We start from the raw sequence: 27,078 nt of genomic DNA on the forward strand, positions 1-27,078 counted from the left end.
TCTCTCCTCTCTCCTCCCTCCCTCCCTCCTCTCCTCTCTCTCCTCTCTCTCCAGGCGTATGAGTGGGCGTTGGAAGGGATGCGTCACCTGGCCAGCATCAGCATGGAGGACTGCACGGTGCCCGACAAGAGCCAGGGGGTGATCAGCTGTCTGGAGGGGTACCGCCGGCAGCACCCCCCGATCCCCGACCTCCGCTTCCAGGAGATGAAGGAGCTGGCTGGGGAGATGAAGAGCGAGCAGGGCCTCAAACAGTGGAAGTTCGCCTGGTCCAAGTGCCAGGAGACCAAGCAGGTGTTTGAGAAGAAGCTGGAGGCTGCTCTGAGGACGAGGCGAGCCCTGCCCACGGGAGAGTCGCCCGGGTCGGGTACAACAACGGGTACAGGGAAGGACGGCGGGGCAGGGGACGCCACCCCCAGATGTTTCTCTGACGTTAACAGTGGCGTGGGACAGGAGAGGAGCAGCAGTGTGTCATACGCCTGTAGAAAGGCCTTTAGTGGGGTGTGGGGGGTCAGAGAGAGGCTCTCCTCCAGCTCTGCCTCAGCTCAGTCAGTCTGCAGCCTCAGACAGGAGACAGCAGGAGCCAAGACACCCCTAACCTCCTCTCCCTACAGTCTGGTGCACAGGCTCCCCCTCACCCCCCAAGACACCCCCCTCACCCCCCAAGACACCACCCTCTCCACCCAGCGCCTCACCCGTAGCACTTCCTCCGAGGAGTCGTCCCACGGGGTCCGTATTGAAGCGCAGGGCCGCAGCTCCTCTTGCTCCTTCTCCCCCTCCCTGACCCCCCTGGAGCCAAGCTCTGTCCCGAACCCTGCTCGCCGACCCCCGCTCCGAAAGACCCAGAGCTTCGACTGCCAGAGCCCCGCCCCCGCCGTCCCTGACTCCTCCCGCTACGGGACCTGTCAGCGTACGCTGAGCGAGCCGGTGCGGCGTGGGAACACTGGGGTGTTTATTAAAGGCCTGGAGGTCAGTAGTAGGGAGGTGGCTGAGCGACCCTACTCCCCCAGAATGACGCCTCCTGGCTGGGCAGCAGGAGAGGCACTAAGGACCCCCCCCACCAGCACTACCAGTAGTCCTGTAGCAGAGACCCGCGCCAAGGGCAGGTGGGTACCTGTCTAGTCAAGCTACCACACACACAGATGGGTTTTAGTCTAGCTACCACTACTCTACTGTCTCCCAGAGAGAGAGAGAGAGAGAGAGAGAGAGAGAGAGAAACTAACGTTGATTTTACAGTGTGTGTCCAGATCCTGTTGTTAAGCCCTTCTCTCCTTGGCTACACACCTCGTGTTTAGTCTCCTTAGCATCCTGGTGGGAAGTGTGTGTGTAAAAGGCTGTGTGTGTGGTCGTATGAAGGCTGGGCCTGATGCCGAGAGGCTGTCACCAGAGAACCTGTCACACTGTTCACAGACCCCAAGGGGGGAGGGAGGGAGGGAGAGACCCCAACCCCACACAGAGTGGTACAGAACCCCCTGAACTGATACTCTGGAGGGAGGGGGGGGGGGGGGAGAAGCTGAGAGACCCCCAGCATGCTGGCGAGAGGGGGGGAGAAGCTGAGAGACCCCCAGCATGCTGGTGAGGGGGGGGAGAAGCTGAGAGACCCCCAGCATGCTGGCGAGGGGGGGGGAGAACCTGAGAGACCCCCAGCATGCTGGCAAGGGGGGGGAGAAGCTGAGAGACCCCCAGCATGCTGGCAAGGGGGGGTGAGAAGCTGAGAGACCCCCAGCATGCTGGCAAGGGGGGGGGAGAAGCTGAGAGACCCCCAGCATGCTGGCGAGGGGGGGAGAAGCTGAGAGACCCCCAGCATGCTGGCAAGGGGGGGAGAAGCTGAGAGACCCCCAGCATGCTGGCGAGGGGGGGAGAGAAGCTGAGAGACCCCCAGCATGCTGGCAAGGGGGGGGGGAGAAGCTGAGAGACCCCCAGCATGCTGGCAAGGGGGGGGGGGGAGAAGCTGAGAGACCCCCAGCATGCTGGCAAGGGGGGGGGAGAAGCTGAGAGACCCCCAGCATGCTGGCAAGGGGGGGGGAGAAGCTGAGAGACCACCAGCTGTTGCCTTTCTTTGCTTCAGTGTTTTTAGGATCCACTGCTCTTGTGTGTTGCCATAATGTAGAGAAACCAGGACAGTCTATACTCTGAAGAGACCAGAGAAACCAGGACAGTCTATACTCTGAAGAGACCAGAGAAACCAGGACAGTCTATACTCTGAAGAGACCAGAGAAACCATCACAGTCTAGACTCTGAAGAGACCAGAGAAACCAGGACAGTGGTGGTTAGGTGGTCGTGGTGGTTAGGTGGTCGTGGTGGTCATGGTGGTCGTGGTGGTTAGGTGGTTGTGGTGGTTAGGTGGTCGTGGTGGTCGTGGTGGTTAGGTGGTCGTGGTGGTTAGGTGGTCGTGGTGGTCGTGGTGGTCGTGGTGGTTAGGTGGTCGTGGTGGTTAGGTGGTCGTGGTGGTCGTGGTGGTCGTGGTGGTTAGGTGGTCGTGGTGGTTAGGTGGTTGTGGTGGTTAGGTGGTCGTGATGGTTAGGTGGTCGTGGTGGTTAGGTGGTCGTGGTGGTCGTGGTGATTAGGTGGTCGTGGTGGTCGTGGTGATTAGGTGGTCGTGGTTAGGTGGTGGTTAGGTGGTCGTGGTGGTCGTGGCGGTTAGGTGGTCGTGGTGGTTAGGTGGTTGTGGTGGTTAGGTGGTCGTGGTGGTTAGGTGGTCGTGGTGGTTAGGTGGTCGTGGTGGTTACGTGGTTAGGTGGTCGTGGTGGTCGTGGCGGTTAGGTGGTCGTGGTGGTCGTGGTGGTTAGGTGGTCGTGGTGGTCGTGGCGGTTAGGTGGTCGTGGTGGTTAGGTGGTCGTGGTGGTCGTGGTGGTGGTTAGGTGGTCGTGGTGGTTAGGTGGTCGTGGTGGTTAGGTGGTTGTGGTGGTCGTGGTGGTGGTTAGGTGGTCGTGGTGGTTAGGTGGTCGTGGTGGTTAGGTGGACGTAGTGGTCGTGGTGGTTAGGTGGTCGTGGTGGTCGTGGTGGTTAGGTGGTCGTGGTGGTTAGGTGGTTGTGGTGGTCGCGGTGGTTAGGTGGTCGCGGTTGTCGAGGTGGTCGTGGTGGTTAGGTGTTCGTGGTGGTTAGGTGGTCGTGGTGGTTAGGTGGTTGTGGTGGTTAGGTGGTTGTGGTGGTCGTGGTGGTTAGGTGGTCGTGGTGGTTAGGTGGTCGTGGTGGTCGTGGTGGTTAGGTGGTCGTGGTGGTTAGGTGGCCGTGGTGGTCGTGGTGGTTAGGTGGTCGTGGTGGTTAGGTGGTCGTGGTGGTTGTGGCGGTTAGGTGGTCGTGGCGGTTAGGTGGTCGTGGTGGTTAGGTGGTCGTGGTGGTCGTGGTGGTGGTTAGGTGGTCGTGGTGGTTAGGTGGTCGTGGTGGTCATGGTGGTTAGGTGGTCATGGTGTTAGGTGGTTGTGGTGGTTAGGTGTTCGTGGTGGTTAGGTGGTTGTGGTGATTAGGTGGTCGTGGTGGTTAGGTGGTTGTGGTGGTTAGGTGGTCGTGGTGGTTGTGGTGGTCAGAGTGGTCGTGGTGGTTAGGTGGTCGTTAAATGTAATGTAATGTAAATGTCGTCGTAGTGGTTAGGTGGTCGTGGTGGTTAGGTGGTCGTGGTGGTTAGGTGGTCGTGGTGGTTAGGTGGTCGTGGTGGTCAGAGTGGTCGTGGTGGTTAGGTGGTCGTGGTGGTTAGGTGGTCGTGGTTGTCATGGTGGTTAGGTGGTCGTGGTGGTTAGGTGGTCGTGGTGGTCATGGTGGTCGTGGTGGTTAGGTGGTCGTGGTGGTTAGGTGGTCGTGGTGGTTAGGTGGTTGTGGTGGTCGTGGTGGTGGTTAGGTGGTCGTGGTGGTTAGGTGGTCGTGGTGGTTAGGTGGACGTAGTGGTCGTGGTGGTTAGGTGGTCGTGGTGGTTAGGTGGTTGTGGTGGTTAGGTGGTCGTGGTGGTCGCGGTGGTTAGGTGGTCGCGGTTGTCGAGGTGGTCGTGGTGGTTAGGTGTTCGTGGTGGTTAGGTGGTCGTGGTGGTTAGGTGGTTGTGGTGGTTAGGTGGTTGTGGTGGTCGTGGTGGTTAGGTGGTCGTGGTGGTTAGGTGGTCGTGGTGGTCGTGGTGGTTACGTGGTCGTGGTGGTTAGGTGGCCGTGGTGGTCGTGGTGGTTAGGTGGTCGTGGTGGTTAGGTGGTCGTGGTGGTTGTGGCGGTTAGGTGGTCGTGGCGGTTAGGTGGTCGTGGTGGTTAGGTGGTCGTGGTGGTCGTGGTGGTGGTTAGGTGGTCGTGGTGGTCATGGTGGTCATGGTGTTAGGTGGTTGTGGTGGTTAGGTGTTCGTGGTGGTTAGGTGGTTGTGGTGGTTGTGGTGATTAGGTGGTCGTGGTGGTTAGGTGGTTGTGGTGGTTAGGTGGTCGTGGTGGTTGTGGTGGTCAGAGTGGTCGTGGTGGTTAGGTGGTCGTTAAATGTAATGTAATGTAAATGTCGTCGTAGTGGTTAGGTGGTCGTGGTGGTTAGGTGGTCGTGGTGGTTGTGGTGGTCGTGGTGGTTAGGTGGTCGTGGTGGTTAGGTGGTCGTGGTGGTTAGGTGGTCGTGGTGGTTGTGGTGGTCAGAGTGGTCGTGGTGGTTAGGTGGTCGTGGTGGTTAGGTGGTCGTGGTTGTCATGGTGGTTAGGTGGTCGTGGTGGTTAGGTGGTCGTGGTGGTCATGGTGGTCGTGGTGGTTAGGTGGTTGTGGTGGTCGTGGTGGTTAGGTGGTCGTGGTGGTCGTGGTGGTTAGGTGGTCGTGGTGGTTAGGTGGTCGTGGTGGTTAGGTGGTCGTGGTGGTCGTGGTGGTTAGCTGGTCGTGGTGGTTAGCTGGTCGTGGTGGTTGTTGCGGTTAGGTGGTCGTGGTGGTTAGGTGGTCGTGGTGGTTAGGTGGTCGTGGTGGTCGTGGTGGTGGTTAGGTGGTCGTGGTGGTCATGGTGGTCATGGTGGTCGTGGTGGTTAGGTGGTCGTGGTGGTCGTGGTGGTTAGGTGGTCGTGGTGGTTAGGTGGTCGTGGTGGTTAGTTGGTCGTGGTTGTTAGGTGATCGTGGTGGTTGTGGCGGTTAGGTGGTCGTGGTGGTTAGGTGGTCGTGGTGGTTAGGTGGTCGTGGTGGTGGTTAGGTGGTCGTGGTGGTTAGGTGGTCGTGGTTGTCATGGTGGTTAGGTGGTCATGGTGTTAGGTGGTTGTGGTGGTTAGGTGGTTGTGGTGGTCGTGGTGGTTAGGTGGTGGTTAGGTGGTGGTTAGGTGGTCGTTGTGGTTAGGTGGTCGTGGTGGTTAGGTGGTTGTGGTGGTCGTGGTGGTTAGGTGGTGGTTAGGTGGTGGTTAGGTGGTCGTGGTGGTTAGGTGGTCGTGGTGGTTATGTGGTCGTTAAATGTAATGTAATGTAAATGTCGTGGTGGTTAGGTGGTCGTGGTGGTTAGGTGGTCGTGGTGGTTAGGTGGTCGTGGTGGTCGTGGTGGTTAGGTGGTCGTGGTGGTTGTGGTGGTCAGAGTGGTCGTGGTTGTTAGGTGGTCGTGGTGGTCGTGGTGGTTAGGTGGTCGTGGTGGTTAGGTGGTCGTGGTGGTCGTGGTGGTTGTGGTGGTCGTGGTGGTTAGGTGGTCGTGGTGGTTAGGTGGTCGTGGTGGTCGTGGTGGTGTGGTGGTCGTGGCGGTTAGGTGGTCGTGGCGGTTAGGTGGTCGTGGCGGTTAGGTGGTCGTGGCGGTTAGGTGGTCGTGGTGGTTAGGTGGCCGTGGTGGTTAGGTGGTCGTGGTGGTTGTGGCGGTTAGGTGGTCGTTACGGTCATGGTGGTTAGGTGGTCGTGGTGGTTAGGTGGTCGTGGTGGTTGTGGCGGTTAGGTGGTCGTGGTGGTTAGGTGGTCGTGGTGGTGGTTAGGTGGTCGTGGTGGTTAGGTGGTCGTGGTGGTTGTGGTGGTTAGGTGGTCGTGGTGGTTAGGTGGTCGTGGTGGTCGTGGTGGTGGTTAGGTGGTCGTGGTGGTTAGGTGGTCGTGGTGGTCGTCGTGGTGGTTAGGTGGTCGTGGTGGTTAGGTGGTTAGGTGGTCGTGGTGGTTAGGTGGTTGTGGTGGTTAGGTGGTCGGTAGTGGTCGTGGTTGCCATGGTGGCTGGTCATAATATTAGGATAAACCAGACCCCGTAGAGAGAGGGGTATTAGTCTCATAGTCCACTGAGACTGACACAGATGGACCTGACAACTGTCTCACTGGAAACACCTTCTATCAGAGCCTTCCGCACTGGTCTGGGTCCCAATTGGAACCCTGTTCCCTATATAGTGCACTACTCTTGACTAGGGCTCATAGTGCATTATGTAGGGAATAGGGGGCAATTGGGGCCACTGTCTCAGTGTAATCTATCAGAACCCTCAGACCCCAGGGCGTCTCCCCCCTGTTCTGGTCTGACAGTCTGCTCTGACAGTCTGTAGACACACCAGCCAGCCAAGACACACTCTGAGAGAGAGGGAAGCAGTTGAGACCTAGTTGATATTACAAGTCAAGTCTCTATTTGATTAAAAGTGGTATTTAGTGCAAGAGGAATGTTATTTTTTATATTTTCTTGGAAACCAGGCTACTTTTGGTCCTGTCTAACAGCATGTAGGGATAGCAGACCCGACCAGGAATGTTATTTCTGTCCTTCCTGGTAGTAGTTGTTGTAGTAGTGGTAGTACAGTGGGGAAAAAGTATTTGATCCCCTGCTGATTTTGTACGTTTGCCCACTGACAAAGAAATGATCAGTCTATAATTTTAATGGTAGGTTTATTTGAACAGTGAGAGACAGAATAACAACAAAAAAATCCAGAAAAACGCATGTCAATAATGTTATAAATTGATTTGCATTTTAATGAGGGAAATAAGTATTTGACCCCTCTGCAAAACATGACTTAGTACTTGGTGGCAAAACCCTTGTTGGCAATAACAGAGGTCATTAAGGTTTCAAGGCTGACGTTTGGCAACTCGAACCTTCAGCTCCCTCCACAGATTTTCTATGGGATTAAGGTCTGGAGACTGGCTAGGCCACTCCAGGACCTTAATGTGCTTCTTCTTGAGCCACTCCTTTGTTGCCTTGGCCGTGTGTTTTGGGTCATTGTCATGCTGGAATACCCATCCACGGCCCATTTTCAATGCCTTGGCTGAGGGAAGGAGGTTCTCACCCAAGATTTGACGGTACATGGCCCCGTCCATCGTCCCTTTGATGCGGTGAAGTTGTCCTGTCCCCTTAGCAGAAAAACACCCCCAAAGCATAATGTTTCCACCTCCATGTTTGACGGTGGGGATGGTATTCTTGGGGTCATAGGCAGCATTCCTCCTCCTCCAAACACAGCAAGTTGAGTTGATGCCAAAGAGCTCCATTTTGGTCTCATCTGACCACAACACTTTAACCAGTTGTCCTCTGAATCATTCAGATGTTCATTGGCAAACTTCAGATGGGCATGTATATGTGCTTTCTTGAGCAGGGGGCCTTGCGGGCGCTGCAGGATTTCAGTCCTTCACGGCGTAGTGTGTTACCAATTGTTTTTTTGGTGACTATGGTCCCAGCTGCCTTGAGATCATTGACAAGATCCTCCCGTGTAGTTCTGGACTGATTCCTCACCATTCTCATGATCATTGCAACTCCACGAGGTGAGATCTTGCATGGAGCCCCAGGCCGAGGGAGATTGACAGTTCTCTTGTGTTTCTTCCATTTGCGAATAATCGCACCAACTGTTGTTACCTTCTCACCAAGCTGCTTGGCGATGGTCTTGTAGCCCATTCCAGCCTTGTGTAGGCCTACAATCTTGGCCCTGACATCCTTGGGGAACTCTTTGGTCTTGGCCATGGTGGAGAGTGTGGAATCTGATTGATTGATTGCTTCTGTGGATATGTCTTTTTTACAGGTAACAAGCTGCGGTTAGGAGCACTCCCTTTAAGAGTGTGCTCCTAATCTCAGCTCGTTACCTGTATAAAAGACACCTGGGAGCCAGAAATCTTTCTGATTGAGAGGGGGTCAAATACTTATTTCCCTCATTAAAATGCAAATACATTTCTAACATTTTTGACATGCGTTTTTCTGGATTTTTTGTTGTTGTTATTCTGTCTCTCACTGTTCAAATAAACCTACCATTAAAATTATAGACTGATCATTTCTTTGTCAGTGGGCAAACGTACAAAATCAGCAGGGGATCAAATACTTTTTTCCCTCACTGTAGCAGCAGCAGCAACAGTAGTAGTAGTAGTGGTAGTGGTATCAGTAGTAGTAGTGGTAGTAGTAGTGGTAGTGGTATCAGTAGTAGTAGTGGTAGTAGTAGTGGTAGTAGTAGTGGTAGTGGTATCGGTGGTAGTAGTAGTAGTAGTGGTAGTGGTATCGGTGGTAGTAGTAGTAGTAGTAGTGGTAGTAGTAGTAGTAGTGGTAGTGGTAGTAGTAGTGGTAGTAGTAGTAGTAGTAGTGGTAGTAGTAGTAGTAGTAGTGGTAGTAGTAGTGGTAGTAGTAGTAGTAGTGGTGGTAGTAGTGGTAGTGGTAGTAGTAGTGGTAGTAGTAGTAGTAGTAGTAGTGGTAGTAGTAGTGGTAGTCGTAGTGGTATCAGTAGTAGTGGTAGTAGTAGTAGTGGTAGTAGTGGTAGTGGTATCAGTGGTAGTAGTGGTAGTAAGTAGTGTTATCATTGTTATAATATGATGATTCATCCTTCATTGGTTTGCTGAGGTGTTTTCACAAAGCAGCATTCTCTAGAGTTGGATACATTCTATATTCTCCTAGGGTACAGTTTCTAGAGGTGGGGTGAGGACCACGCTGACATGTTGAGACAGGTAGCTGGGGACTGAGGACCACGCTGACATGTTGAGACAGGTAGCTGGGGACTGAGGACCACGCTGACATGTTGAGACAGGTAGCTGGGGGACTGAGAAGCACTAGGACATGTTGAGACAGGTAGCTGGGGGACTGAGAACCACTAGGACATGTTGAGACAGGTAGCTGGGGACTGAGGACCACTAGGACATGTTGAGACAGGTAGCTGGGGACTGAGGACCACACTGACATGTTGAGACAGGTAGCTGGGGACTGAGGACCACACTGACATGTTGAGACAGGTAGCTGGGGACTGAGGACCACGCTGACATGTTGAGACAGATAGCTGGGGGACTGAGAAGCACGCTGACATGTTGAGACAGGTAGCTGGGGGACTGAGAACCACTAGGACATGTTGAGACAGGTAGCTGGGGACTGAGGACCACTAGGACATGTTGAGACAGGTAGCTGGGGACTGAGGACCACACTGACATGTTGAGACAGGTAGCTGGGGACTGAGGACCACACTGACATGTTGAGACAGGTAGCTGGGGACTGAGGACCACGCTGACATGTTGAAACAGGTAGCTGGGGACTGAGGACCACGCTGACATGTTGAAACAGGTAGCTGGGGACTAAGGACCACGCTGACATGTTGAGACAGGTAGCTGGGGACTGAGGACCAAACTGACATGTTGAGACAGGTAGATGGGGACTGAGGACCACACTGACATGTTGAGACAGGTAGCTGGGGACTGAGGACCACGCTGACATGTTGAGACAGGTAGCTGGGGACTGAGGACCACGCTGACATGTTGAGACAGGTAGCTGGGGACTGAGAACCACACTGACATGTTGAGACAGGTAGCTGGGGACTGAGGACCTCACTGACATGTTGAGACAGGTAGCTGGGGACTGAGGACCACTAGGACATGTTGAGACAGGTAGCTGAGGACTGAGGACCACACTGACATATTGAGACAGGTAGATGGGGACTGATGACCACACTGACATGTTGAGACAGGTAGCTGGGGACTGAGGACCACTAGGACATGTTGAGACAGGTAGCTGGGGACTGAGGACCACACTGACATGTTGAGACAGGTAGCTGGGACTGAGGACCACACTGACATGTTGAGACAGGTAGCTGGGGACTGAGGACCACTAGGACATGTTGAGACAGGTAGCTGAGGACTGAGGACCACACTGACGTATTGAGACAGGTAGCTGAGGACTGAGGACCACACTGACATATTGAGACAGGTAAATGGGGACTGATGACCACACTGACATGTTGAGACAGGTAGCTGGGGACTGAGGACCACTAGGACATATTGAGACAGGTAGCTGGGGACTGAGGACCACTAGGACATATTGAGACAGGTAGCTGGGGACTGAGGATCACTAGGACATATTGAGACAGGTAGCAGGGGACTGAGGACCACACTGACCAGTCTTAACAGTCCTCTCTCTCCCACCACAGTAAACTGACCAGTCTAACAGTCCTCTCTCTCCCTCCACGGTAAACTGACCAGTCTTAACAGTCCTCTCTCTCCATCCACGGTAAACTGACCAGTCTTAACAGTCCTCTCTCTCCCTCCACAGTAAACTGACCAGTCTTAACAGTCCTCTCTCTCCCTCCACAGTAAACTGACCAGTCTTAACAGTCCTCTCTCTCCCTCCACGGTAAACTGACCAGTCTAACAGTCCTCTCTCTCCCTCCACGGTAAACTGACCAGTCTTAACATTTTATCTCCTCTCGCCACAGTAAGCTGCGTCACATCGTGGATGAGATGGTGACCACGGAGAGGGAGTACGTGCGTTCCCTCCGTTACATCATCGAGCACTACTTCCCCGAGATGGAGAGAGGAGACCTCCCACAGGACCTCAGGGGAAAACGGAGCGTCATCTTTGGGAACCTGGAGAAACTTATGGACTTCCACAGCCAGTACTTCCTCAAGGAGTTGGAGAGCTGCTGCAACCACCCTCTGAGGGTGGCACACTGCTTCCTACGACACGTAAGAGACCTCTTCATACCTCTAACGACTTGTTTCAATATACCTAGAGGTAACGTTACTACTGAAATCACCTATTACCAGTCTCACACTGCTTCCTGCGACACGTAAGAGACCTCTTCATACCTCTAACGACTTGTTTCAATATACCTAGAGGTAACGTTACTACTGAAATCACCTATTACGAGTCTCACACTGCTTCCTACGACTCGTAAGAGACTTCATACCTCTTACTCTATAGCCTAACGGTTAGAGTCACAGTTGTAGCCTAATGACAGTATGTTCCTCAAACGGTAGAGGATATCCACTTCTGTTACAGCCGAATGACAAAGTGTCCCTGAGGTAACATTACTGGTGATTACAGTTCCACTATACTGAGGTAACATTACTGGTGATTACAGTTCAACTATACTGAGGTAACATTACTGGTGATTACAGTTCAACTACGTCCTGAGGTAACATGACTGATGATTACAGTTCAACTATACTGAGGTAACATTACTGATGATTACAGTTCAACTATACTGAGGTAACATTACTGATGATTACAGTTCAACTACGTCCTGAGGTAACATTACTGGTGATTACAGTTCAACTACGTCCTGAGGTAACATTACTGGTGATTACAGTTCAACTATGTCCTGAGGTAACATTACTGATGATTACAGTTCAACTATACTGAGGTAACATTACTGATGATTACAGTTCAACTATACTGAGGTAACATTACTGATGATTACAGTTCAACTACGTCCTGAGGTAACATTACTGGTGATTACAGTTCAACTACGTCCTGAGGTAACATTACTGGTGATTACAGTTCAACTACGTCCTGAGGTAACATTACTGATGATTACAGTTCAACTACGTCCTGAGGTTACATTACTGATGATTACAGTTCAACTATACTGAGGTAACATTACTGATGATTACAGTTCAACTACGTCCTGAGGTAACATTACTGATGATTACAGTTCAACTATACTGAGGTAACATTACTGATGATTACAGTTCAACTACGTCCTGAGGTAACATTACTGATGATTACAGTTCAACTATACTGAGGTAACATTACTGGTGATTACAGTTCAACTACGTCCTGAGGTAACATTACTGATGATTACAGTTCAACTATACTGAGGTAACATTACTGATGATTACAGTTCAACTACGTCCTGAGGTAACATTACTGGTGATTACAGTTCAACTACGTCCTGAGGTTACATTACTGATGATTACAGTTTAACATTACTGATGATTACAGTTCAACTATACTGAGGTAACATTACTGGTGATTACAGTTCAACTATACTGAGGTAACATTACTGATGATTACAGTTCAACTACGTCCTGAGGTAACATTACTGATGATTACAGTTCAACTATACTTAGGTAACATTACTGGTGATTACAGTTCAACTATACTGAGGTAACATTACTGATGATTACAGTTCAACTATACTGAGGTAACATTACTGATGATTACAGTTCAACTATGTCCTGAGGTAACATTACTGTTGATTACAGTTCAACTATACTGAGGTAACATTACTGATGATTACAGTTCAACTATACTGAGGTAACATTACTGATGAATACAGTCCAACTATACTGAGGTAACATTACTGATGATTACAGTTCAACTATGTCCTGAGGTAACATTACTGTTGATTACAGTTCAACTATACTGAGGTAACATTACTGATGATTACAGTTCAACTACACCCTGAGGTAACATTACTGATGATTACAGTTCAAGTACGTCCTGAGGTAACATTACTGGTGATTACAGTTTAACATTAATGGTGATTACAGTTCAACTACGTCCTGAGGTAACATTACTGGTGATTACAGTTCAACTACGTCCTGAGGTAACATTACTGATGATTACAGTTCAACTACGTCCTGAGGTTACATTACTGATGATTACAGTTCAACTATACTGAGGTAACATTACTGGTGATTACAGTTCGACTATACTGAGGTAACATTACTGGTGATTACAGTTCAACTACGTCCTGAGGTAACATTACTGATGATTACAGTTCAACTACGTCCTGAGGTAACATTACTGATGATTACAGTTCAACTACGTCCTGAGGTAACATTACTGCTGTAACCACCCCCTTTAGTCTCACTGTTTCCTACACCTCTAGACATCTACAGTATACTATATGCTAATGATGACAATGTGTTGCTGAGGTTCCTAGGTCAAGTACATTTAACTGGCAGGCCCTGGTATCTGGCTGCTTGTTTACCTCAAGTCGGGATTTTGGCTTTAGGGGAGGCGCTTTTACCTTTAACTACCAACCCAGCTGTGAAAATACTGAACTCTACTCTACCTGCAGCCCCTAATTTCTCTAGCAGGTTCCATGTTGTCACAACCCTGTCCCCCCCCCCCCCCCACACACACAGACTTTCTCTCTCTCTACCTTCATACCTGTGGTCGTTCTCAGACCCCTTGGTTTGATTTAAACATCCTGATTTTCCACCCTTCAAACAGCAGCTGGAGACATAGTCCTCTCTCCCAGGCTTATAACAGGGAGACTTAGTCCTCTCTCCCAGGCTTATAACAGGGAGACATAGTCCTCTCTCCCAGGCTTATAACAGGGAGACATAGTCCTCTCTCCCAGGCTTATAACAGGGAGACATAGTCCTCTCTCCCAGGCTTATAACAGGGAGACATAGTCCTCTCTCCCAGGCTTATAACAGGGAGACTGGATATGCGTCCCAGATGGCACCCTATATTCCCTATATAGTGCACTTCTTTTGACCAGAGCCTTATGGGCTAGTGCACTACATAGGGACTAGAGTGCCATTTGGGACTCAGACTAAGTGGACACATTCCTGGCTATAAAAGTCTGGGAGCGATATTACACAGTAATTTGACGTATCGTCAGAATTCTCGCCAAATAAAACCGAAGTGGTTGATAAATGGAGAGTCCCCCGTTTCATATTCGGTACAGGGTATGTTTACAGAACAAGATATGTTTTTTTCTGTTTTCTCTCGGTAGAATGATTTGTTCTGTTTCCATGTAATCCACAGCAAGACGCGTTTGGCCTGTACGCTCTGTACAGTAAGAACAAGCCTAGGTCTGATACGCTGTTGGCCAGCCACGGAAACAGCTTCTTCAGGGTGAGGGAAGAGAACACACCAGAACACATGAACACACATACATGTGCTATACTTCAGACCTTACAGACAACTAGCTGTGGCTTTTAGCACCTAACTGTCTGTCTGTCTGTGCCTGCCTGCCTGTCTGCCTGCCTGTCTGTCTGTCTGCCTGTCTGTCTGCCTGTCTGTCTGTCTGTCTGTTATAACCTTTGACCTCTAATCGCTATAGAACAAGCAGCTGGAGCTGGGAGATAAGATGGACCTGGCCTCCTACCTGTTAAAGCCCATCCAGAGAATGTCTAAGTACGCCCTGCTCCTCAAAGACCTGATCAAGGAGGTGAGCGAGGCGCAGGAGACAGAGCTGGGCTACCTCCAAGCCGCTGCAGAGATGGTCAAGTTCCAGCTGCGTCACGGCAACGACCTGCTCGCCATGGACGCCATCCGAGACTGTGACGTGAGTGACGCACCTTCAGCCTGAGAGATATCATGTCTTCTTTGACCCTCACAGAAAACACAGAGGTACAAGTTATGGTACAACAATGGAGGCTGGTGAGGGGAGGACAGCTCATAATAACGGCTGGAGTGGAACGGTATCAAACATAGAAACCACGTGTTTGATGTGTTTGATACCATTCCACCTATTCCACTCCAGGTGTTACCACGAGCCCGTCCTCCCCAACTGAGGTGCCACCAACCTCCTGTGTGGTACAACGATAATACGACAAACTCTCTGTGGAACTGAACAATTTTGGGAAGTCTGAAATACAAGTGGGGGATTGTAAAATACCACACTGATACAGTTTTAGACTTGCTTTAGCAGTCAGGACATTCACTTCCTCGTGTTCAGAAACAGCAGCGGCGTGAAGAACGAGGGAGGATGGCAATGTGCAACAAGTTTTTGAGTAACATGAACTCTTGTGTCTTAAGCCTGTCTCTTCTCTGGTCCTCCCCAGGTGAACCTGAAGGAGCAGGGTCAGCTGGTCAGACAGGATGAGTTCTGGATCTGGTACGGCAGGAAGAAGTGTCAGCGCCATGTCTTCCTGTTTGAAGACCTGGTGCTGTTCAGTAAACCCAAACGCATCGAAGGAGGACTGGACGTTTACATCTACAAACACTCCTTTAAGGTAGGGCCCTTCATATCTACCAACACTCCTTTAAGGTAGGGCCCTTCATATCTACCAACACTCCTTTAAGGTAGGGCCCTTCATATCTACCAACACTCCTTTAAGGTAGGGCCCTTCATATCTACCAACACTCCTTTAAGGTAGGGCCCTTCATATCTACCAACACTCCTTTAAGGTAGGGCCCTTCATATCTACCAACACTCCTTTAAGGTAGGGCCCTTCATATCTACAAATACTCCTTTAAGGTAGGGCCCTTCATATCTACAAATACTCCTTTAAGGTAGGGCCCTTCATATCTACAAATACTCCTTTAAGTGTGGACAGTTGTAGTAGTGACATAGGGATTTGGTTATACTGTGGTCAGTTGTAGTAGTGACATAGGGATTTGGTTATACTGTGGTCAGTTGTAGTAGTGACATAGGGATTTGGTTATACTGTGGTCAGTTGTAGTAGTGACATAGGGATTTGGTTATACTGTGGTCAGTTGTAGTAGTGACATAGGGATTTGGTTATACTGTGGTCAGTTGTAGTAGTGACATAGGATTTGGTTATACTGTGGTCAGTTGTAGTAGTGACATAGGGATTTGGTTATACTGTGGTCAGTTATAGTAGTGACATAGGGATTTGGTTATACTGTGGTCAGTTGTAGTAGTGACATAGGGATTTGGTTATACTGTGGTCAGTTGTAGTAGTGACATAGGGATTTGGTTATACTGTGGTCAGTTATAGTAGTGACATAGGGATTTGGTTATACTGTGGTCAGTTGTAGTAGTGACATAGGGATTTGGTTATACTGTGGTCAGTTGTAGTAGTGACATAGGGATTTGGTTATACTGTGGTCAGTTGTAGTAGTGACATAGGGATTTGGTTCTCCTTTGTTTTTACAATGTAGAGATGTGATAAGCAGAAACGTAGAAGTTGGAAAAAATGGAAGGTTATTTTGTTGGGAATCACATCTCCCTCCCTCCCCCCCTCCCTCCCTCCAGACGGCAGACGTGGGGATGACAGAGACATCTGGGGACAACAGTCTTCGTTTCGAGGTGTGGTTCAGACGCAGGACCAGTAAGAACCAGACGTACGTTCTGCAGGCCTCCAACACAGACATCAAACACGCCTGGACCACCAACATCGCATGTATCCTTTGGCAGCAGGCTACACGGAACAAAGGTAGAGGAGAGAGAGAGAGAGAGAGAGAGAGAGAGAGAGAGAGAAAAAAGTGTTATCTGGGTCTGTTTGGGTCGGCTCAGTGTGGTTAATTCATCTCTGTGTTACTGTGGACTGGGTCTGTTTGGGTCGGCTCAGTGTGGTTAATTCATCTCTGTGTTACTGTTGACTGGGTCTCTTTGGGTCGGCCCAGTGTGGTTAATTCATCTCTGTGTTACTGTCGACTGGGTCTGTTAGGGTCGGCTCAGTGTGGTTAATTCATCTCTGTGTTACTGTCGACTGGGTCTGTTAGGGTCGGCCCAGTGTGGTTAATTAATCTCTGTGTTACTGTCGACTGGGTCTGTTTGGGTCGGCTCAGTGTGGTTAATTCATCTCTGTGTTACTGTGGACTGGGTCTGTTTGGGTCGGCTCAGTGTGGTTAATTCATCTCTGTGTTACTGTGGACTGGGTCTGTTTGGGTCGGCTCCGTGTGGTTAATTCATCTCTATGTTACTGTCGACTGGGTCTGTTAGGGTTGGCTCAGTGTGGTTAATTCATCTCTGTGTTACTGTGGACTGGGTGTGTTAGGGTCGGGTCAGTGTGGTTAATTCATCTCTGTGTCTGTTTGGGTCGGCTCAGTGTGGTTAATTCATCTCTGTGTTGTGTTCAGAGATCCGTAATCAGGAGATGGTTTCCATGGGAGTGGGTAACAAGCCGTTCCTGGACATTAAACCCAGTGATGCTGCGATCAACGACAGGGCTATAGATTACATCATGAAGGGACGAGGTAACCACTACACCACTGTCTAGTAAAATGATCAATAACCACTAAACCACTGTCTATTACAATGATCAATAACCACTAAACCACTGTCTATTACAATGATCAATATGCACTGTCGAGTACAATGATCAATAACCACTAAACCACTGTCTATTACAATGATCAATAACCACTAAACCACTGTCTACTACAATGATCAATAACCACTAAACCACTGTCTATTACAATGATCAATAACCACTAAACCACTGTCTATTACAATGATCAATATGCACTGTCTAGTAGAATGATCAATAACCACTAAACCACTGTCTATTACAATGATCAATAACCACTAAACCACTGTCTACTACAATGATCAATAACCACTAAACCACTGTCTATTACAATGATCAATAACCACTAAACCACTGTCTATTACAATGATCAATAACCACTAAACCACTGTCTATTACAATGATCAATAACCACTAAACCACTGTCTATTACAATGATCAATAACCACTAAACCACTGTCTATTACAATGATCAATAACCACTAAACCACTGTCTAGTACAATGATCAATAACCACTAAACCACTGTGTTAATTCCACACTTCATATCCTTATTTCTGGGTTATAGGAATGATAAAACTGGCCACACCATGTTCAGTATAATGTAGAATTAGTTTTGGCGTTTCTGACAACAAACCTGTTTCTGAATATATGACTGGCCCGTCCTGTCCTCTTTGGTTCCCCAGGTGCCAGAACTCGAGCCTCCATCGCTGTGTCCCTGTTCGACCACTCCAACCCCTTCAAGCGTACAGCGTCGGGTAAGGGGGAGTCTGGCAGCGGGGCCCCTGCTGCGTCTGGCTCCTGCACTCTCCTGGGGCCCCTCAACCTGCACATGTACAGCAGCCACAGCCAGGCCCTGCTGCCCGGGGGAGAGAGGCCCTTCATCAGCCCGTGTATGGAGGAGGACGAGATGGAGCATGAGACCAGCAGCCAGCCATCCATGAGTACATACTGTATAGATCATCCATCCATGAGTACATACTGTATAGATCATCCATCCATGAGTACATACTGTATAGATCATCCATCCATGAGTACATACTGTATAGATCATCCATCCATGAGTACATACTGTATAGATCATTCCTCCATGAGTACATACTGTATAGATCATCCCTCTGTGACTACATACTGTATAGATCATCCCTCCATGAGTACATACTGTATAGATCATCCCTCCATGACTACATACTGTATGACTACATACTGTATAGATCATCCCTCCATGAGTACATACTGTATAGATCATCCATCCATGAGTACATACTGTATAGATCATTCCTCCATGAGTACATACTGTATAGATCATCCATCCATGAGTACATACTGTATAGATCATCCATCCATGAGTACATACTGTATAGATCATCCATCCATGAGTACACACTGTATAGATCATCCATCCATGAGTACATACTGTATAGATCATTCCTCCATGAGTACATACTGTATAGATCATCCATCCATGAGTACATACTGTATAGATCATTCCTCCATGAGTACATACTGTATAGATCATCCATCCATGAGTACATACTGTATAGATCATCCATCCATGAGTACATACTGTATAGATCATCCATCCATGAGTACATACTGTATAGATCATTCCTCCATGAGTACATACTGTATAGATCATCCCTCTGTGACTACATACTGTATAGATCATCCCTCCATGAGTACATACTGTATAGATCATCCCTCCATGACTACATACTGTATGGCTACATACTGTATAGATCATCCCTCCATGAGTACATACTGTATAGATCATCCATCCATGAGTACATACTGTATAGATCATCCATCCATGAGTACATACTGTATAGATCATCCATCCATGAGTACATACTGTATAGATCATCCATCCATGAGTACATACTGTATAGATCATCCATCCATGAGTACATACTGTATAGATCATTCCTCCATGAGTACATACTGTATAGATCATCCCTCTGTGACTACATACTGTATAGATCATCCCTCCATGAGTACATACTGTATAGATCATCCCTCCATGACTACATACTGTATGACTACATACTGTATAGATCATCCCTCCATGAGTACATACTGTATAGATCATCCATCCATGAGTACATACTGTATAGATCATTCCTCCATGAGTACATACTGTATAGATCATCCATCCATGAGTACATACTGTATAGATCATCCATCCATGAGTACATACTGTATAGATCATCCATCCATGAGTACACACTGTATAGATCATCCATCCATGAGTACATACTGTATAGATCATTCCTCCATGAGTACATACTGTATAGATCATCCATCCATGAGTACATACTGTATAGATCATTCCTCCATGAGTACATACTGTATAGATCATCCATCCATGAGTACATACTGTATAGATCATCCATCCATGAGTACATACTGTATAGATCATTCCTCCATGAGTACATACTGTATAGATCATCCCTCTGTGACTACATACTGTATAGATCATCCCTCCATGAGTACATACTGTATAGATCATCCCTCCATGACTACATACTGTATGGCTACATACTGTATAGATCATCCCTCCATGAGTACATACTGCATAGATCATCCATCCATGAGTACATACTGTATAGATCATCCATCCATGAGTACATACTGTATAGATCATTCCTCCATGAGTACATACTGTATAGATCATCCATCCATGACTACATACTGTATTGATCATCCATCCATGAGTACATGCTGTATAGATCATCCCTCCATGACAACATACTAATTAGATCATCCCTCCATGAGTACATACTGTATAGATCATCCCTCCATGACTACATACTGTATGACTACATACTGTATAGATCATCCCTCCATGACTACATACTGTATAGATCATCCCTCCGTGAGTACATACTGTATAGATCATCCCTCCATGAGTACATACTGTATAGATCATCCCTCCATGACTACATACTGTATAGATCATCCCTCCATGAGTACATACTGTATAGATCATCCCTCCATGACTACATACTGTATAGATCATCCCTCCATGAGTACATACTGTATAGATCATCCCTCCATGAGTACATACTGTATAGATCATTCCTCCATGAGTACATACTGTATAGATCATCCCTCTGTGACTACATACTGTATAGATCATCCTTCCATGAGTACATACTGTATAGATCATCCCTCCATGACTACATACTGTATGGCTACATACTGTATAGATCATCCCTCCATGAGTACATACTGTATAGATCATCCATCCATGAGTACATACTGTATAGATCATCCATCCATGAGTACATACTGTATAGATCATCCATCCATGAGTACATACTGTATAGATCATCCATCCATGAGTACATACTGTATAGATCATCCATCCATGAGTACATACTGTATAGATCATTCCTCCATGAGTACATACTGTATAGATCATCCCTCTGTGACTACATACTGTATAGATCATCCCTCCATGAGTACATACTGTATAGATCATCCCTCCATGACTACATACTGTATGACTACATACTGTATAGATCATCCCTCCATGAGTACATACTGTATAGATCATCCATCCATGAGTACATACTGTATAGATCATCCCTCCATGAGTACATACTGTATAGATCATCCATCCATGAGTACATACTGTATAGATCATCCATCCATGAGTACATACTGTATAGATCATCCATCCATGAGTACACACTGTATAGATCATCCATCCATGAGTACATACTGTATAGATCATTCCTCCATGAGTACATACTGTATAGATCATCCATCCATGAGTACATACTGTATAGATCATTCCTCCATGAGTACATACTGTATAGATCATCCATCCATGAGTACATACTGTATAGATCATCCATCCATGAGTACATACTGTATAGATCATTCCTCCATGAGTACATACTGTATAGATCATCCCTCTGTGACTACATACTGTATAGATCATCCCTCCATGAGTACATACTGTATAGATCATCCCTCCATGACTACATACTGTATGGCTACATACTGTATAGATCATCCCTCCATGAGTACATACTGTATAGATCATCCATCCATGAGTACATACTGTATAGATCATCCATCCATGAGTACATACTGTATAGATCATTCCTCCATGAGTACATACTGTATAGATCATCCCTCCGTGACTACATACTGTATAGATCATCCCTCCATGAGTACATACTGTATAGATCATCCATCCATGACTACATACTGTATAGATCATCCCTCCATGAGTACATACTGTATAGATCATCCATCCATGACTACATACTGTATAGATCATCCCTCCATGAGTACATACTGTATAGATCATCCATCCATGAGTACATACTGTATAGATCATCCATCCATGAGTACATACTGTATAGATCATTCCTCCATGAGTACATACTGTATAGATCATCCCTCCGTGACTACATACTGTATAGATCATCCCTCCATGACTACATACTGTATTGATCATCCATCCATGAGTACATGCTGTATAGATCATCCCTCCATGACAACATACTAATTAGATCATCCCTCCATGAGTACATACTGTATAGATCATCCCTCCATGACTACATACTGTATGACTGCATACTGTATAGATCATCCCTCCATGACTACATACTGTATAGATCATCCCTCCGTGAGTACATACTGTATAGATCATCCCTCCATGAGTACATACTGTATAGATCATCCCTCCATGACTACATACTGTATAGATCATCCCTCCATGAGTACATACTGTATAGATCATCCCTCCATGACTACATACTGTATAGATCATCCCTCCATGAGTACATACTGTATAGATCATCCCTCCATGAGTACATACTGTATAGATCATCCCTCCATGACTACATACTGTATAGATCATCCCTCCATGAGTACATACTGTATAGATCATCCCTCCATGACTACATACTGTATGACTACATACTGTATAGATCATCCCTCCATGACTACATACTGTATAGATCATCCCTCCATGACTACATACTGTATAGATCATCCCTCCATGACTACATACTGTATAGATCATCCCTCCATGACTACATACTGTATAGATCATCCCTCCATGAGTACATACTGTATAGATCATCCCTCCATGACTACATACTGTATAGATCATCCCTCCATGAGTACATACTGTATAGATCATCCCTCCATGACTACATACTGTATGACTACATACTGTATAGATCATCCCTCCATGACTACATACTGTATATATCATCCCTCCATGACTACATACTGTATAGATCATCCCTCCATGACTACATACTGTATAGATCATCCCTCCATGACTACATACTGTATAGATCATCCCTCCATGAGTACATACTGTATAGACCATCCCTCCATGACTACATACTGTATAGATCATCCCTCCATGACTACATACTGTATAGATCATCCCTCCATGAGTACATACTGTATAGATCATCCCTCCATGAGTACATACTGTATAGATCATCCCTCCATGAGTACATACTGTATAGATCATCCCTCCATGACTACATACTGTATAGATCAGCCCTCCATGACTACATACTGTATAGATCATCCCTCCATGACTACATACTGTATAGATCATCCATCCATGAGTACATACTGTATAGATCAGACTATCCATCCATAATACACACAGCCTGTCTCAGGACAGTATATCAGGGTAGTACTACACAGCCTGTCTCTGGACAGTATATCAGGGTAATACTACACAGCCTGTCTCAGGACAGGACAGTATATCAGGGTAGTACTACACAGCCTGTCTCAGGACAGTATATCAGTGTAGTACTACACAGCCTGTCTCAGGACAGAATATCAGGGTAGTACTACACAGCCTATCTCAGGACAGTATCAGGGTAGTACTACACAGCCTGTCTCAGGACAGTATATCAGGGTAGTACTACACAGCCTGTCTCAGGACAGTATATCAGGGTAGTACTACACAGCCTGTTTCAGGACAGTATCAGGGTAGTACTACACAGCCTGTCTCAGGACAGTATATCAGTGTAGTACTACACAGCCTGTCTCAGGACAGTATATCAGGGTAGTACTACACAGCCTGTCTCAGGACAGTATATCAGTGTAGTACTACACAGCCTGTCTCAGGACAGTATATCAGTGTAGTACTACACAGCCTGTCTCAGGACAGTATATCAGTGTAGTACTACACAGCCTGTCTCAGGACAGTATATCAGGGTAGTACTACACAGCCTGTCTCAGGACAGTATATCAGGGTAGTACTACACAGCCTGTCTCAGGACAGTATATCAGGGTAGTACTACACAGCCTGTCTCAGGACAGTATATCAGGGTAGTACTACACAGCCTGTCTCAGGACAGTATATCAGGGTAGTACTACACAGCCTGTCTCAGGACAGTATATCAGGGTAGTACTACACAGCCTGTCTCAGGACAGTATATCAGGGTAGTACTACACAGCCTGTCTCAGGACAGTATATCAGGGTAGTACTACACAGCCTACTAATCATTGACTCTCTGTCCATCCCATCTATCTCCTTATTAAACTACCCTCTTATGATTTACATGTAACATATATATTTCAACTGTTCTGTTCTGTTTCACCTGTATTCTGAACCATTGTAATCTCATAGTTTCTACAGATTGGAAGTTAAAGATTAATATTTATATAGTCTTTCTCAGCTACTGTACCAGCCATCCCATATATCAGTGTTGATCAAGTCCTCTCTCTCTCTCTCTCTCTCTCCCTATCTCCCTATCTCTCTCTCTCTCCCTATCTCTCTCCCTCTCTCTCTCTCTCTCTCTCCACCTCTCTCTCTCTCCCTATCTCTCTCTCTCTCCCTATCTCTCTCCCTCTCTCTCTCTCTATCTCTCTCTCTACCTCTCTCTCTCTGTCTCTCTCTCCCCACAGCTACAGAGAGCTCAGGTTCATCGTCCCACTGTCTGTCCGGCAGCGGCTCCAGTGGTTCAGACAGTGGCTGTGTGTCCAGCCACCTCCCTGAGGATCCCTCGTTCCCCTGCCGACCCCCGTCCGACGCCGTAACGTCCCCCAGCCTCCCCAAAGACAAGCCGCGTTACAACAGCCAGTACATTTCAGCTGTAAGTACACGTAGTGGCTCGTCTATACCAGGTTACACTTTATACACAGTGGCTATGGTCCTGGAGAAATGCAGTGTGTGCAGGGTTTTTCTCCAGCCCAGCGCTACAACACCAGTTCAGTGTGGTGTTTTCAGAGGGCCGCTTCGTACTAACATTTACACAATGCTGTTCTGATTTGTGATATGTGACGATCCCTGCAATCTGCAGTCATGGAAGAACAGTCGATAGTTTGTCTCTAATTGAATGTGATATATACTATTGATTCATGTTAACAATAATTTAATTGATTGATTAAACGTCACCTGTACGAGCTTGGCTTTGTGCAAAACCCTGCTGACATGATCAATGCTTGTAACATTCCTCATAATAACACATTTGTAACCCTGGCCTCCCTCCCTCTTTCCCGCCCTCCCTCCCTCTCTCCCTCCCTCTCCTTCCCTCCCTCTCTCCTTCCCTCTCTCCTTCCCTCCCTCCCTCCTTCCCTCTCGCCCTCCGTCCCTCTCTCTCGCCCTCCCTCTCTCCTTCCCTCCCTCTCTCCTTCCCTCCCTCTCTCCTTCCCTCCCTCTCTCCCTCCTTCCCTCTCTCCTGCCCTCCCTCTCGCCCTCCCTTCCTCCCTCTCTCTCTCGCCCTCCCTCCCTCTCTCTCTCTCGCCCTCCCTCCCTCTCTCTCGCTCTCTCCTGCCCTCCATCTCGCCCTCCCTCCCTCTCTCTCGCCCTCCCTCCCTCTCTCTCCCTCCCTCTCTCTCTCCCTCCCTCTCTCTCGCCCTCCCTCTCTCTCCCTCCCTCCCTCCCTCCCTCCCTCCCTCTCTCCCTCCATCCATCTACAGAAAGTAACACAGATCATAGGCCCTTCTACTATAGTGTGATTCCTGTCTGGAACCCTGCTTGGAGTAAGTAGAGCAATGTCTCAACTCAAACCACCTTCTCTAACGCCCAGGGGCTGTATTCACAACGCCTCAACTCACCTTCTCTAACGCCCAGGGCCTGTATTCACAACGTCTCAACTCAAACCACCTTCTCTAAACAATGCACAGGGCCTGTATTCACAACGCCTCTCAGAGTAGGAGTGATTGAACTAGGATCAGGTCCCACCAGTCCTTGTAATCTCATTCATTATGATCTAAAAAGGGGGAAAACTGATCCCAGATCAGCAGTGGTACTGAGATGATATGTGAATATGGAGCCTGGGCTAAGAGCTGTGCTCGTCTAAACTGTATGGAAGCCTGTATTTCTCCAAGCTGCTGCTGTTTGTGACATAGCCTGGGTACCAGTCTCTTTGTGTTAACCTTCATCTATCTCCTTGTCGTGCCAAACAAATGACACAAGAGTACAAGCAGTGGAATGTTAGCACAAAACAGGTCTGTATTTCAGGCTAGCTGTGGTGTTTTGATTGTAAGTCTGGGTGCTGTAGTATCTCTGTAGTAAGTCTGTTCTCTGGTCTCTCTACAGGTCTGATATCCAGGAAGACACTATTTCCACGCCAAGGAAGACAGACGAGACAAATATGTATTTATTTTCTCGCGTTGCCAGCAGCAACTCTCATCTCACATGGACACTGAAAAGACCTGGGACTGTTTTATAAAAAGAAAAAGCCACCTTTGAGAATAGCTTTTATATTGTTTAAAAAAAAGAAGAAAGTTAATTTAAATATAGTTATATTTTTCTTTTCTCCAAAAGTACTGGTGTGTGCAGTAGGTTTTTTTCTGTACTATATTGGTTATTTTGTAAATAATTATTTTAATAGTTTCCTGTGAATTTATGAACGGTTGGTTTCTTCCTCTTGTCTTGTTGACCACTTTTACTACAGACTGCAACTTCTGATTCACCTGTTGATTGATGATTTACCCTGGGATGAAAGGCTAGTTCTAATTCACCTGTTGATTGTTGATTTACCCTGGGATGAAAGGCTAGTTCTGATTCACCTGTTGATTGTTGATTTACCCTGGGATGAAAGGCTAGTTCTGAATCAGGCAGGATACTATTCAAAGGCAACATGTTTATTTTTTCAAAAGGCAGCATTCTGGTACGACTCTTTCACAGTGTCTTCACATAATGTCTGTTCTGTGGTCAGATTCCTCCATCTTGTTTTACTGTGGTGGTGTTGTTGTTGTCACTTCCTTAGTACCTCCTGTAGCCGGTCAGGTCTGACTAAGGGTGTATCCCAAATAGCAACCTATTCATTATGTAGGTGATTACTGTTGACCAGAGACCTATGGCCAAAAGCTCTGGTCAAAACTAGTGCACTATATAGGGAATAAGGTGGTATTTGTGATGCGCCCCCTGACTCCAGGTCAGTTTCCTGACAGGTCAGAGCCAGTGGGTCTGTGGGTCGGTCCTCTCAGCTGTGTGACTCGGGGCTGTTGTGCTGTAGAACGGGACGAGGACAACGATACACACTGAGAGGCTACTTTCACCTACAGAGTTTCAAATGCAAAAAAAAAAAACACTTTTCTTGTTTATGTAAAATGTTTTAAAAAAGATGGCATAAAGGAAAAACACCTAAAATGTACATTGTCTGTCTGTAAATATTTTCACCAGTGGTGCTCTTTGGTTGTAGTATTGTGTAGGAGGAAGCCGAGGAAGACTGTGGTAACGTTGTACATGTAGTGCATGTGCATGTGTTAACCAGCAGGGAAGCAGCGGGGAATCACCCTTCTCAAACATACAACAAGACTTTCCACTAGTCAAAGCTGGAGCACGAACGTCTCATCACCTGTCATCTCTCTTCATCCTAACAAGTTGAAACGTTTTAATAAAGATGGATTGCTTTGTATCCAGAAGGAGGCTGTTGGTTTTCACTGGGATCCTGAGGAGGTCAGTGTACATGTCTTACTGAGGTGTGGGGAACACTGGGTCTGTAGTCTGTGTTGAGGTGTGGGGAACACTGGGTCTGTAGTCTGTGTTGAGGTGTGGGGAACACTGGGTCTGTAGTCTGTGTTGAGGTGTGGGGAACACTGGGTCTGTAGTCTGTGTTGAGGTGTGGGGAACACTGGGTCTGTAGTCT

The 27,078-nt window shown here is 47.5% G+C and overlaps 1 protein-coding gene across 1 annotated transcript; it reads left to right on the top strand.

Annotated features, from left to right (window-relative positions):
• Positions 1–54: 54 nt before the first annotated feature.
• On the top strand, positions 55–26,854 carry plekhg4 (pleckstrin homology domain containing, family G (with RhoGef domain) member 4; the record flags this gene model as incomplete). Its single annotated transcript, XM_029768316.1, is given in 10 exon segments — positions 55–1,103; positions 10,517–10,766; positions 13,810–13,899; positions 14,108–14,332; positions 14,832–15,002; positions 15,989–16,169; positions 16,816–16,932; positions 17,671–17,958; positions 23,888–24,075; positions 25,524–26,854. Coding segments are annotated over 10 exon segments (2,565 nt in total), but the record flags the coding sequence as incomplete, so codon positions are not given.
• Between the last annotated feature and the right edge of the window lie 224 nt (positions 26,855–27,078).

This window comes from Salmo trutta, chromosome 12 (genome assembly GCF_901001165.1).
Source record: "Salmo trutta chromosome 12, fSalTru1.1, whole genome shotgun sequence".
Classification (NCBI taxonomy): domain Eukaryota; kingdom Metazoa; phylum Chordata; class Actinopteri; order Salmoniformes; family Salmonidae; genus Salmo; species Salmo trutta.